The sequence below is a fragment of the Hipposideros armiger genome, unplaced genomic scaffold (assembly GCF_001890085.2).
Source record: "Hipposideros armiger isolate ML-2016 unplaced genomic scaffold, ASM189008v1 scaffold_533, whole genome shotgun sequence".
Lineage (NCBI taxonomy): Eukaryota > Metazoa > Chordata > Mammalia > Chiroptera > Hipposideridae > Hipposideros > Hipposideros armiger.
Genome location: NW_017731883.1, coordinates 646,917 through 661,400, shown reverse-complemented (window position 1 = coordinate 661,400; position 14,484 = coordinate 646,917). Strand labels below are relative to the sequence as shown.

General features: G+C 40.3%; 1 protein-coding gene across 4 annotated transcripts in view; it reads left to right on the top strand.

Moving 5' to 3' along the window:
- RALB (RAS like proto-oncogene B) overlaps window positions 1-14,484 on the top strand; it is a 94,872-nt gene that overhangs the window by 65,507 nt on the left and 14,881 nt on the right. For all 4 annotated transcript variants that reach the window (XM_019668709.1, XM_019668708.1, XM_019668711.1 and 1 more), the window contains 2 exons: window positions 5,028-5,193; window positions 13,305-13,513. In XM_019668709.1, coding sequence (XP_019524254.1) covers window positions 5,080-5,193; window positions 13,305-13,513 — 323 coding nt within the window. In that variant the 5' untranslated portion in view covers window positions 5,028-5,079. The remainder of the gene's footprint in view (window positions 1-5,027; window positions 5,194-13,304; window positions 13,514-14,484) is intronic.

The window sequence follows — 14,484 nt, the reverse complement described above, 5'->3', positions numbered from 1 at the left end:
CCCAAGCGAGTTCTTAACCATCGCGCCACTCGGCCGGCCCTAGGGTACATTTCTTAAGATGGCATTTTTAAGCCCATTTGTAGATGAGCATGTCTTACCTTTTGAGACTCATCACCCAGTCACTTCCCCACCATACCTTAAGCTTCTGTATTCTGTGATGCCTGGACCTACTATGATGTTTCATGCCTTTGTTGCTTTGCATGTGCTCTCTGTTATGCATGGAAAGCTCCCGTCTCTCATTTCCATCTGCTGAGTGAACTTGCACTCAATTTTGAAGCCTTTCCTGATTCATTTTTCCCAGAGTTCATCATGCTTTCCATTATACCTTGTTTTATCTTTATCATTGCATGTGAAAAATTATATTAAAATGCTTTATATGTTTTTCCATAGGAGTTTGAGTTTTCTAAGGGCAGAGACCCAGAGCTGGGCACAAAGTAGTGCTGAGATGTTTTTTGGATGAAAATGAATAAAAAATGAACAAAAGAGCTTTCCTGTTGTTAGATAGAGACATATTAAAGGGTGTCTATTGGTATGTTTGTCTAGTCCCCTGAAAAGACTCTAAGGTAAGAGCCATGCCAGGATGTGATGTTATGGGCCCGAATTCCCCTTGTTGGAAGGTATGAGTTGTAGTTTTCATGTATTGGCTATGAACCCAAATAGTTCATTAACGAGATTAGGCGATTTGCAAGCCCTTTAGAGATAGTCCTGAAATTGTTAGTGAAGGCAGTGGGGGCAAGATCACTGCTTTGGGAAACAATGGTTGTCTGTGCTGAAGTTAGGGATGGAGTGTACTGATGTCTACAACTTACATGGAAATGCAACAGAAAATAAGGCGGACTGATGGGTAGTTAGAGGGATGCTGGATGACTGGGTGTGTGATAAAGCAAATGGAGCAAAATGTGAATTGTAGAATCCAGTTGATGAGTATATGGATTTACTGTGTGTACAGTTCCAACTTTTGTGAAAGTTTGGAACTTTTCATAATAAAATGTTGGGGAAAAGGATACTTGTGTTATTTCTAAGAACACATTTACTCATATTGGCTAGGCATATCTATTATAAACATTAAACCATCAAAATGAACTTCCTAAGCCTTATTGATTTTTTTTCTTCCTGTATTTCTCTTCTCTTTATCTAGTCAACTCCTTCAAATCTCAGTTCTTATGTTGCTCCTGTAAAATTTCCCTGACCTTCCAGTCTGATTTAGATGTTACTCCTCTGTGTTTCCAGAGCACCCCCACCCCCCTTTTTTTTTTATTTTGTATGATAATCACTCACTAATCTCTGAACTACCAGACTGAGTTTCTTGAATGCAGAGACTGTTTCGGTAAAGGAGTGCTTTTGGTACAAGTAAAAACAACAACAATAAATAGATTAACAGTGGTTTAAACAAATAGGAGTTTATTATCTCCAATAATGGGTCTGGAGGACGGCATTTCTGGTTTCCAGGATTGTTTCAGTGGCGGACGCTTGGCTGGCACTTCTGCCTTTTCCTGTCTCTGCCCTCATGATGTCAAGTTGACTGAAGCAGTTATGTGGATTGGAAATATCCACCACGGTTACTTCAGTTTTTGAGCTTTCAGCACAGACATTTTGGCAAACTATCTATGAATTTGTTGAATAGTCTTCAGTGCGTTTTTTATGGTTTCTTCTAGAAAAATTGACTGTTTTTTAAAAATAACACCTCAGAATTACATGTGTTTGAAAGAGTCCCCCCCAACCTGGAAGATTATTTTTCTATTTTCATACAACTATGGTAATTCATAGAAGCAGAGTGGCTTCAGAGAAATGTGACAGCTCGATGGTCTGGAGGTTCCAACCTCGCTAACCAGCCTCAGCTCTGTGGGAAACAGTTGTGGACCAGAAATTAGGTCAAAAGCAGAGCAGTTTCATGTTCCTAAACCGAAGCCTTTGGGGGAGCCTGCTCCTTATCCCATTTATTCTATTTTAGTCACAATTCAGGTGTGCTTAATTATGTAGCTAATTGCTTAGGACAATTATTAAAAAGCACATAATTAGAAAAGGGGGAGTGGGAAGAAGGCCTGGAACAGGCAAGTAAACGGATGGTCCAAAGAAAGGAAGGACAAGCAGACGTGATTGCCACTCAGGAGCCCACGGCCGTGCACACAACTCATTTTTATGGTGATATCAGATCATTAAAGCAAGAAAAGGTTTAATTATGTTCAGTCTGCTCTGTTTAATGAGATGGGCAGATACAATACGTGAAAAATGACATGCGAAAACTACATATATATGATCTCAAATAGGTTTTAAACATAGGACTATATAGATGAAAATAGTGTCAGGAAGTGCACTGTTGATAGTGAATATCTGTGGTTGGCAGGATTGTAGGTGATTTTTTCTTTTTTAAAGATAGTTTTGTATATTTTGTAAATTTTCTACTGACCATTGAAAGGGTTCAGAATATACCACCCCCAAATCTGCCACTTTGGCAGAAAGAGTATTTTGAGCTAAAGGCAACTGAGAAAGTAATAGACAAAAACTCTGCCCTCCCCTCTCTACCAGGAAGTGGCCAGGACGGACGATTCTTAGTCGCCTGAGACAACACTAGACTCTAATCTGTACAGAGCAGGCACCAGAAGAATCTGTACAACAAACCTTATTCACTAGCTCATTTAGTGAAAACCTTATTCACTACCTTCCATTAGTTTCCCCCCTATATTTACCCTCCCACAATTTGCCACCCCCACACGTGCAGAGTCCCTTTCCTCTGTCTTGTTACTTCTCCACAAAATTTGTTTTTTTGTCAAGATGCTATAAGCCTAGGTTCTAACCATCCCCTTTGATTACTCATCATTACGTTCTCCTGTGTGTATGCAAGATACACAAGTTAATAAGCTTCTGTTTGTTTTTCTCCTTTTCCTTCTCTTTGTTTTCTCATTAATCTGTCCTTTGTCAGTTTAATTTTTGGAGCCTCTGCCAGTGAACTAAGATGGGTTTGTTTTTCCTCCCCTACTTTTTATTTTTTTTATTACTTTTCATTTTAAATACTTTAAAAGATATTTTAGACATTCAGAGTGCTTCTTGTTCAACTCCTGGTCTTTTGATAATTATTTTTTCTCACATTTTGATTGTGTCTTGGTTAAAAATGATCAGCTAATACTTTTTGCAAGAGCTGTCTGAGAAGTCCTACTTGTGATGTGTGCTGACTCTTGTGTGTGGTGATTTTCTTCAGTTTTACAGGTTAGAACCCTCCACTTCTGTGAATGGGCTTTATCTGTGACAATCCCGAGCTGTCTTCACTGCACGTTGTCCCCCCAGAGAGGTTGTGTTGAGCGCTCTGCTTCCTTCTCCAGCACTACAGTCAGCCTGGGATTACTTTTTATGTTAATTTCTTGTTTTTGGACAAGTTCTGTGGTTATGGATTTACCAAGAGTAGCAGCCATGAAGGATGGCAGAAACGGCAGCTCTTACCGCTCTGATTTTGATCCTCCTCAGCACGGGGATTTCTTCCTTTCTTCTGAGCTTGGCTGTGCATGCACGAGAAGTCCTCTGCCTTGGAAGTCTACCATAATCACCTGGGGAAGCTTTTCGATGTCCCCATGCCCAGGCTGCGTCCCAGACCAGTTTCATCAGAATCTTTTGGGGTGGGGCCCAGGCATCAGGATATAGAGCTCTGCAGGTGATTCCATTGCGCAGCCAAGGATGGGAACCACTGATTTACAAAGATGTTGTTCTGTGTTATCCAATGATGTGTGTTTGTGTGTGCTGTGTGTATTTATTTTTCTAGTGGGGGTATTTTCAGGTTACTCTGTCAGAAGTCATGGAAATAGGAGCTCATCATGTTGTAATTAGAAAAAATTATCTTAAAGTTAGATAGGAAGGAAACCAACCTTTATTAAGTTCCTACTGTGTGGTAGGTACTGTGCTTAGGTCTTTCACGTGTTATCTTATTTTAATACTAAGAAAAATCCTGCAAGGTAGGTGGTGATTTACTAGTTTTTTTTAGATAAGAAAACTGGCTTGGATAAACCGAATAACTAGTTCTAGGTCACACAGCTCACATATGGCAGAGGCGGACTCAGGCCCAGGTTTTTTTTCCTTCCCATACAGATTATTTAAAATAAAACTTGGCATTTGGGTTAGAATAAATTCCAGGTAGTATCTGTTAAATTTACTTATTCAGAATACATTATATTCCAGGGGCGCTCTATTCATTTTATCTCACTCTGATGAGGTTAAACTGATTTTGACTAATAAGATTGTTATTTTACGAAAGTTGAACTCATTTCAGTTCATGACTTTAAACGTACTTGAAGTAAGTGCTCAACAGTCCACGTAGCTTGTGGTTACTGTATTGGACAGCACAGATAGTGATCATTTCCACCATCGCTGAAAGTTCGATTGGGCAACACTGGAATCATATGTCATTCATTCCCTCTTACGCTTATTGAATAAAAATTTGTCACATTGAATCAATTAGAAAAAAATTGTACTTGAAGTAAAGAATTTGGTTCTCCTTCTTTTAACTCTATCGTGTGTCATGAAGGGAGGGTATTCATTATAAAAATACATGTACTTATCCCTTTTCAGGTCACCTCCTAGTCCCCATGGAGGGCTGTGTGAGTGGGTGTGTGTTTGGAGGGAGAGGTACGGGGGTGTTGGAGTGAGAACACAGAGAGGGTGAGGTCCCTGAGTCCTGGGGTTCTCTGTGGCTCTAGGTGACGCTAGGTAGGGACAGGAAACTCGGACTCGGAGCTCTTTGGTGGCCCCCCCTCGGGGAAGCAGTGTGGAGGATGTGTTGATCTTTAGTGGCAGGTTGTTTCCCCACCCTCCCTCATGATACAGGTGTCGGATGCCCATCCCGTTTCTTCTCTCTTGGCTTGCCTTCGCTCTGGCACTGCTGTGGTTAAATGACTTCCGGAGTTGCTGGTGGGCTTCATCTCTGCCTGGAGCCTAGAAGAATTATTCTCTGTTGGAATGTCTGGGTTGGGCTTTTCTGGAGCGTATGGATTTCAGTTGGGTAGAAACCAAACCCTCTAAGTTTCCGTCTTTCTCATTGGCAGCTCCTCGACTGGGTATTCTGTCCGTGTGTCGCAACCTCAGGAAACCAGCAGCATGGCAGCAAACAAGAGTAAGAGCCAAAGCTCCTTGGCTCTTCACAAGGTGATCATGGTTGGCAGTGGAGGGGTTGGCAAGTCGGCCCTGACACTTCAGTTCATGTATGATGAGGTAAGACACGTCAGGCACAGGCTGCCTTTATCCTCGAGTGTGCTATAGCAGTGCGCCTTCTCCAGCAGTGTCCATGTGCCCATTTCCCAATCTGCATAGAGGGCCATGGGGCAAACTCATGTTAAGGTGGTTTCTGAACTTTATAAGGGGTCTAACTAGCATAAAGTCTGGATTGCTGATTTTTGGTAAGTAATTTCAACTTCTAAAGAACAGGTCTGATACCTAGCTTTGTGAGAGTCAATTTGGGGAGCTATTGAAAGGGTGAGCTAAGTTATCATAAGACTTAATGATTATTTTTCAAGAGATAGACCTCAGGTTCTCTCTAGTTCTCTGCAGCAACAAGGTAAAGATTGCACCATCCTTGCCCAAAATTGCCATCACTCAATGTGGATAATGTAACTGGTGCTGAGTCTAGTAGGACAATACAGTCTTGATTCCTGTGGCAATGAATGTCCCTTCTTGATGGTCATTGCTGGTATTACAGGCAGAGTGTTCAGATTAGAGCGTAAACATCAGGGCCTCTCACTTGCATCAATTTTCCACATGGTCATGTCCTTTACAAAACATGTGAAAGAAAGCGATCAGAACCACAGTCGGTTAAGATCATTATCTCTTTTCACTAGACTTTCTGTCTGTCCAGCTTCCTCTTACGTTGGGAGGTGTTGGAGTGGCCAGGGGCGTGTTTGGGCTCTAGCTGAGGGAAGTTGAATTAAGGATACGTTAAGTTGGGGATTAGTGGTATATACTTATGTGGTTTGAAGTCACTTTGGGCCTGTGGTGGTTATTACTAACCATCCCAGTGTAGGAATGGCTTCCAGGAATATTCCTACTGTCCGTTGCACTGACTCACCTGCCATTGTGATGTGAGGTGCAGCGCCAGGGGTGTAGCTTGGCACGAATGTGTCCAGTGCCCCTGGCACTGGATGTGTGGGCCGTGGAGGAGAAACAAGGGTCAAAACAAATGGAGCTAGAAACTGATATCCTAAATTTGACAATAGTCCTAAAGCTTTCATTACTAGTAATGTCAAGGAGTTGTGAAGCTGAGAAAACCTTTCTAAATGATCACTAAAAAGAAATTTGGATCAACTGGGTTAGAGGAAGAACTTAATTATTTCTTTATTCTCTATAGGAAATATTTCAAAATCATTGGCATATGACAAGATAAAGAATGTATAGCACACACAAAAAATAGGAAGGTATTCTAGAGGTATGTTAATATACCAGGCAGTTAATAAAAATGTTATTTTTGCTAGATTTTGTGATATTTGTGGTATTTGTTAGTTTTCTATTGCTGTGACAAATTACCACAAGGTCAGCAGCTTAAAACAACACATATTTGTTACCCACAGTTTTCAGGGGTCAGGAATCTGGCATGGCTTAGCTGGGTGCCCTGCTCAGGGTCGCACGAGGCTGAAGTCAGGCGTCAGCTGTGGCTGTGAGCTCAGCTGAGGCTCGGGTCCTCTTCTAAGCTCTCTGGTTGCTGGCACATATAGGATGGAGGCCCAACAGCTCCTAGAGGTAGCCACAGGTTCCTGCTACCAGGCCCTCTCCATGGGTAGTTCATAGTATGGCCACTTGCTTCCTCAAAGCCAGCAGAAAAGTCTCTATAGTTAGCAAAGACAGATTCTTACATAAGGAAATGTAATCAGGTAATCTCATGCCTGTTGCCATATTCTGTTGGTTAGAAGCTGCTCACAGGTTTCTCTGCTTTCGAGGGAAGGGCATCATCCAAAGTCATGACTTGCTGAGGGTCACCTGAGGGTGTGGTGTGCTCACCACAGTATTTGTCCATCTAAAATATTTTATAATGGATTTTGAGTTCTCCTTCTAGATAGTCACTTTTCTATCCAATATTTGTAATTTTTTATTTTCTTAAAGAGGGGCCCCCCGAGATGAATAAGCTACAGACCGAAACCTCGATGTCCTGAGTTATACCCTGCTATATCATATAATGAGAAACTTTTGTTTTTGATGCTTGCTTTTCTTTATCTTATACTAGGGGCCAAAGTGGGGGAAATCTAGCAGAATCTGCTTAATTTACCCACACATTTTTGCATAAAAGAAGAGATGCAAACTTTGAGGTCTGCTTTGGAAATCTTTGTTTTTGCTGACTAACATGATTTGCTTACTAAACATCCCTTCTATATCAGGCTGGGGAAGAAAAGAGGATGAGAAGAGGAATTAAGATGAAGGAGCTAGGGTTGGAGGTGTGGTTTGTTAATGAGGTGAGGGAAGAGGATTTTGTCCCTTTAAGGCATGAATAATTAGCAATGTCTAATGTTTTGGGTTGTCACAACTGGGGGGCAGGTGCTACTGGCACCTAGTGGGCAGAGGCTAGGGATGCTGCTTAACATCCTACAGTGCACAGGAGAGAACTGTCCATCCAAGATGTCCATCGTGCTGCTGTTGAGAAGCCCTGGATGAGAGGCAGAGCTCCGAGGCCAGGAACCTTCTGCTTAGCATGGCTGCCGACACTGCGGGAAACTAGCAGTCTCATCTGGGGTTTTCACTGTTATGATGTATGTGTGTGTGTGTGTGTGGCAAGAGGGACAGAAAGGTGCATGCAAAAGAATCAAGAGTGTTTTCTTCTTAGCTTCTTCAGAGAAACAAAGGAAAGCAGTGCTTGATTTTAGGCTATTTTTCTTATGGGGTAACATGTCTGAGGACCGGAAGGCAGCAGTTACTGAAGAAACGGTAACATAAAATCAGAGCAAAGGAAGAAGTGATGTGTGTTTGGGGAAGTCTCCCTGATTTCTAGAACAGTACTGTCTGGAGACCCTTCTGAGTTAATGCAAGTGTTCTGTATCTATACCGTCCAATAGACGTGGCTCCTGAGCACTTGAGACGTGGCTGGTTGCTACTATATTGGTCAGTATAGTTCCAGAATCATAATTCTGGAGCTTGAAGAGACCTTACCAGTGATGCCCAAACCTTGCTGATCATAGAATCTCCTGGGGTACCTTTTTAAAAAATACCTTCTGAAAAGCATTTCTGGAATTGAGAACTGGGAACCTTTCGTCTTATAAAGCCCTCCTGGCAATTCTGACTTGTGGCCAGGTCTGGTAACTCCTGCCTGAGCGATCACAACTGGGGGGCATGTGCTGCTGGTGCCTAGTGGGCAGAGGTGCCTGAATTCATAAGAAAGGAAACTGAGTCTTATATTTGGGGATGCCAGTTGTCTAAAAGTCTCATGGGCCATTAAATCTCTGTTCCTGTTCCAATACTTTACCCTTAGTTTTTTGTTTGTTTGTTTAATTAGCTTATATGGTGGAATTGCCATGAAAATTGGATTATGGAAGGAGCCACAGTCCCAGAAGTCTTTATTGTTGTCTAGGTTCTGACTTTGAGAAAAGTAGAAGGAGATTTTAACCTTTCTATCCTTGACTGAACATACTTGGAGACTGTTTAAGCTATTTGCCATTTCTGGTAATGTGAGGTTGGTCATGGGGAGACTTTTGCACCAACAGCTTCAGACGTTTGGGGCTGGCAAAGTCAGCTTAGAGATGGCTCAGTAAGAAGGTGTCTGTGTGAAGTTTATCTTAGATTTGTATGTCTTGGGCATCTGGAATTGTACTGCACACAGTCCGGCAAGGCCAGTGGTATGGTTCATCTCAACAAATTCTAGGACTTCAGGGATTCCCTATTTTTAGTGGAAACATGTAAACACCAAGGTTGTAATCTAATGTTCTAATAATAAGTACACTTTCCACTGGCACAGAGGTATGCAGTTGTATCAGGACATACTGACTTCTAGTGTCAAAGGAGTCAGTGGAACTCTTACTGGTTTTAACCTCCAGAGCTCAGAAATATGCAGCTGAGATGTATTACGCGTATGGTGGTATTCAGAGATTTGTGCTGGAGTGGGTGGTTGGTCATGTATTTGTCTCTTTGGAAAGAAGTCAAAATGACACTTGTGAAGCATGGGCAAATTTTCACATTTTTTCTATTTTAAGATAATTATTGGTACAATTATAAGAGAACCTAATACTAAAAATCTTTTAGTATTTTTATTTTTAAAATAATTTGAACTGTAATAGTAGCTCTTAATTGGGAATACAAGGCTCTTTTTAGAGTGTTCAAGGAGACAGCACAACTGGGATTAAACCTCAGGCTTCTGAGTGCGTCTGAACGAGTCAATGAATAGTTTTCTGCCTCTGTTGGAAAAAAAACAGAGTGTTCTTCAAAGGGCCCATAAGTTCAAATTGATACTTTCAAATCAATTTTTAAATTTTTTAAAATTTAAGTTATAGTTTTATTGAGATAATTCACGCACCATGAAATTCATCCTTATAAAGGGTACAATTCAATGATTTTTAGTCTGTTCACACAGATATGCAAGCATCACCATTATATAAATTGAGAACATTTTATCACTCCTTCTGCCCAAAACACCCTACATATTAGCAGTCATTCCTCATTACAGCTCCACCCCTCCACCCCCACCCATCCCTGGTCCCTGGAAGCCACTTTCTATATGTATGGATTTGCCTATTCTGGACATTTTATATAAATGGGATCATAAAATATGTGACCTTTATATCTGACTTCTTTCACTTAATGTAATGTTTTGCAAGTTTATCCATGTTGTAGTAGTACCTCATTCCTTTAAAAAAAGTGATATATAATTTATATACCATAAAATTTACCCTTTTAAAGTCGGTAACTCAGTGTTTTTTAGTATATTCATAAAGTTGTACAACCATCACCACTATCTGTTAATAATTCCAGAACATTGTCATTGCCCGGAAAATAAACTCCACATCCATTAGCAGTCACTGTATTCCCCCTTCCCGCAGTCTTGGCAACCACTAATCTACTTTCTGTTTCCATAGATTTGTCTATTCTGGACATTTCATATAAATAGAATCAAATAATATGTGACCTTTTGTGTCTGGCTTCTTCTACTTAACCGTAATTTGTCCAGGTTCATCCATGTTGTGGCCTGAATCTGGACATCATTCCTTTTTTTTTTTTTAAGATTATATTGGGAAATTTGGGGAGGGGAACAGCACTGGGGAATCAGGGGAAGGGGAACAGACAAGTTGCTGTTGTTTTGTTCTTCAGTCTAGTTGTGGAGGACGTCGCTTCACTGGCCCATGTTGGTATTGTGATCATTGTGCTCTTCCTGGGTGAGGCAGATCGGTCGCCGGCCTCTGGACGGCCACTCATGGCAGCTGCTGGCAGCTCACGCTGGCTGCTGACCACTCATAGTAGCTCATGGCAACCCACTGCAGCAGGGGCTGCAGCCTATGCCATCTCCGGCGACTAACAGCAGCCCAGCTCCAGGTTGAGCTGTTGTTCACCATCTTAGCTGTAGAGAGCAGTGTCACTGGCCCTCATGTGGGATCCAAACCAGGACCCTGTTGTTCAGAGCTGGCGTCCCAAGCCAGCTCTTAACTAATGTGCCACTCAGCCGGCCCCATCATTCCTTTGTATGACTGAATAATATTCCATAGTCTGAGCACACCAGCACACCATGTTTTGTTTATCCATTCATCAATCAGTGGACACTTACGTTGTTTATACTTTTTGGCTATTATGATAATGTTGCTATGAACATTTTGGTACATGTTTTTGTGTACACATGTGTCTTAAATTCACTCGGGCATATATCTAGGCAAGAAATTTGCTAGGTCATATGGTAGTTTTATACAACTTTTTGGAAACTGCCAAACTGTTTTCCACAGCAGCTGCACCATTTTATAACCCCACTAGTAATGTATGGAAATTTCCGTTTTTCCGCATCCTCGCCAACCCTTTGTATTGTCCGTCTTTTTATTATAGCATCCTATTGGGTGTGAAATGGTATCTCATTGTGGTTTTGATCTGCATTTCCCTTATGATGAATGGTGTTGAGCATCGTTTCATGTGCTTATTGTTCATTTGTATACCTTCTTTGGAGAAATGTCTATTCAGATCCTTTGCCTATTTTTTGATTGGGTTATTTGTCTTTTCATTGTTCAGTTTTAAGTGTTTTTTATATATCTGGGATAGAAGTTCCTTTTTAGGTATATGATTTACAAATATTTTCTTCCATTCAGTTGGTTGACTTTTCACTTTCTTGATGGCGTCTTTTGAAGCATGAAAGTTTTAAATTTTGATGAAGTCCTATTTATGGTTTTTTTTGTTTTGTTTTTTCTTTTGGTGCTATATCTAAGAATGCAGTGCTAAATCCAAGGTCATAAATATTTACACCTATGTTTTCTTCTAAGAGTTGATAGCACTTACATGGGGTCTTTGTTCTATTTTGAATTAATTTTTGTATGTGATGTGAAATAAGGATCCGATTCATTCTTTTGCATGTGGAGACCACTTACGTATACCACCACCAATTCAGTTTTAACAATACATTCATTGCTGTCATTAATTTACTTTTTAAAAAATATTTTGACTTCTAGCATCATTAAGGTAATTACTTATTTGTTGTATAATATATAAAGAAAATAGCTTTGAAATATTAGTATCATTATTGCTAAATAATATGTGGTGAGGGAAGTTTACCATTTCAAATTTTTTTGTCCTTAGTTTCTTTTAGTGAAATGCATTCTATCATCAAAATACTCTGTTCTAAAGTCACTTGAATTAATTCTCTCTATATGGCTACATTACCTATTTAATATTCATTTAGTTTCACTTACTTTAATTTTTCTGTTTAACAGCTTTTAAATTTGTTTTGTTTGTCCGTCCTTCCAGGGTATCTTTTTGGAACATATATAAATACATATATCCATATACATACATATTAATATATATAACACATACAATATATATTTAATGTGTATATATATATATATATATATATATATATAATTTTTTATTCTCCCTGCTTTCCTTGTGCAAACAGTAGACTGTTATATTTTGGATATCTTTACATGTCAGTACATAATTTTCTTCCTTATTTTTAATAGCTGCATAGTATTTCATCATGTGGATTCCTATTGCTGAGCATTTGGGTGGCTTTGAATTTTTTGCTGTTACACACAGGGCTACAGTGAGTAACCTTGTATGTTCTCGTGCAGGTGTTTCTGTAGATTAGATTCCTAGACGCAGGATGTCTGGGACAGAGGACAAGTGCTTTTCTCGTTGTATTAGGTGTTGCCATATTCATGGCCAGAGGACTGTGCTGTTCTCCACGCCCTCTAGCAATGTACAATAGTACCTTTTCCGCAGAGTCTGTGGTCAGACTTTGGGATTTTTGCCATTCTGGTAGGTGAAAAGTGTCATCGCAATGCAGTTACAATTTTTGTTTTGTTTATTCGTGAGGATGAACGTCTTTTCATATGTTTAACATCATATGCACTTACTTTTCTGTGTCTTGTGTCTGTCCATTGCCATTGTTTCCCATTGGATTGTTGATCTTTTTTTCCCTCTCTGTTTCTAGAGACTTTTTAAATAGCTCTTCGTTACACTCGTATGGCTTCAGATATTTTCCTGTTCATCATTTGTCTTTGTTTATGGTGTGCTTTGCCAAACAGAAGTTTTTTGTTTGTTTCTTTCTTTTTCTTTAATGTAGTCTAATTTATAAATTCTTTCTTACATGGCTTCTGGATTTTGAGTCATAGTTAAAAAGGCCTTCTCTACATCAAGGTAATAAAGGGATTTCACCCACATTTTCTTCTAGTACTTGAGGGTTTTATTTTTTACATTTAATCTTTGACCCATTTGGAGTTTATCATGTACCATCATTTAGACCTCTTTGTATCTCTGGCCAAACTACTTACTTTTCAGATGACTTGTATACTTGTGTTGGTTTTGAATAAGAGCTCCTCTTTCTCACCCTTGCCAGTGTTTGTATTAGAGTTTTTTACTGACAACAGTATTGCCCAGTGTTCTGCTCTGTGCTTGGCTCCCTCACCTGTAACATGGGAATATTTGCTCTTGTTGTTTAAAAACAAAATAAAAAATCGTAGAACAGAGCAATGAACAGAAGTGTTCTATAAGGAGTTATTTGTATTTCATAGTGCCGCACACATAGCATGATAATTTCAGGCACTCATACCACTCAGCTGGCAAAGCAGGCAGAGTACTCATATGCTGCTATTTATTTTTGTGGCAGATTTTATTCCCCTTAAAACTTTGTTAATTTCTTATAATGCTGTTTATTTTCACAGTTCGTGGAAGACTATGAACCTACCAAAGCTGACAGTTACAGAAAGAAAGTAGTTCTTGATGGAGAAGAAGTCCAGATAGATATTCTGGACACTGCCGGACAAGAAGACTACGCAGCCATTCGAGACAACTACTTTCGGAGTGGGGAGGGTTTTCTCCTGGTGTTCTCAATTACAGAACATGAATCGTTTACAGCAACTGCCGAGTTCAGGTATGTTGGAAATAGCCTCCAGCCTCCAGCAGGCTTTTTGACTTCCTTTCATGTGATTTGGCTTAGAAGGAATTTGGGTCTGAACGTCGTAGTAGAGGGTTGAGCTTGTAATTAGAAACAATCTGTCTAAAGAATTTTCTGGAGCTTTTTGAATCTTGGCACATTGTAGTCCACCATTTGTTATAATCTCTTTGGACTTCCCTTTTTATAATAATTTCTGAATGTAAATTATCTTAAGAATATGTTGTCCCTAAAAGGACAAAGCCATTTCATGTAGTTAAGAACCTGTTGTTCTGTTTTCATATAAACCCTAAGAGACAGTGACTGATAAGCGTTAGCCATCTTTATATTTTTTATAATTTTGCTGGAAAAGTAACAAGTTTGATCTGTTTATGAAACATTGTTAGCAGAGTGAAAGAATGTGAGTCAGAGGGACCATTTGCTGGTACATAAGGTAGAAAGAACCCAACTTTAGAGTCAGGCAGACCTGGGTTTGAATCCCCGCCCTGCCACTGACCACTTTGGTGACCCAGAGCAGGTTTACTTAGCATCAAAGATGCTGTTTCTTTATCTGAAGATGAGCTTGTTTTTTTGGTTTTTTTTTGGTTTTTTTTTTAAAATTTTTTTTATTGGTGAATTGGGGGGATGGGAACAGTGCTGGGGAATTGGGGGAAGGGGGACAGAAAAGTTGCTGTCGTTTTGTTCTTCAGTCTAGTTGTGGAGGATGTTGCTTCACTGGCCCAAGTTGGCACCATCATTGCGCTCTTCCCGGGTGAGGCAGATCAGTTGCCGGCTTCTGGACGGCCGCTCACTGCGGCTGCTGGCCGCTCACGCTGGCTGCTGGCTACACACGGTAGCCCACGGCAACCCACTGCCATAGGGACTGCAGCCTACGCCGTCGCCGGCGACTCACAGCAGCCCAGCTCCAGGTTGAGCCGTTGTTCAGCATCTTAGCTGTAGAGGGCAGTATC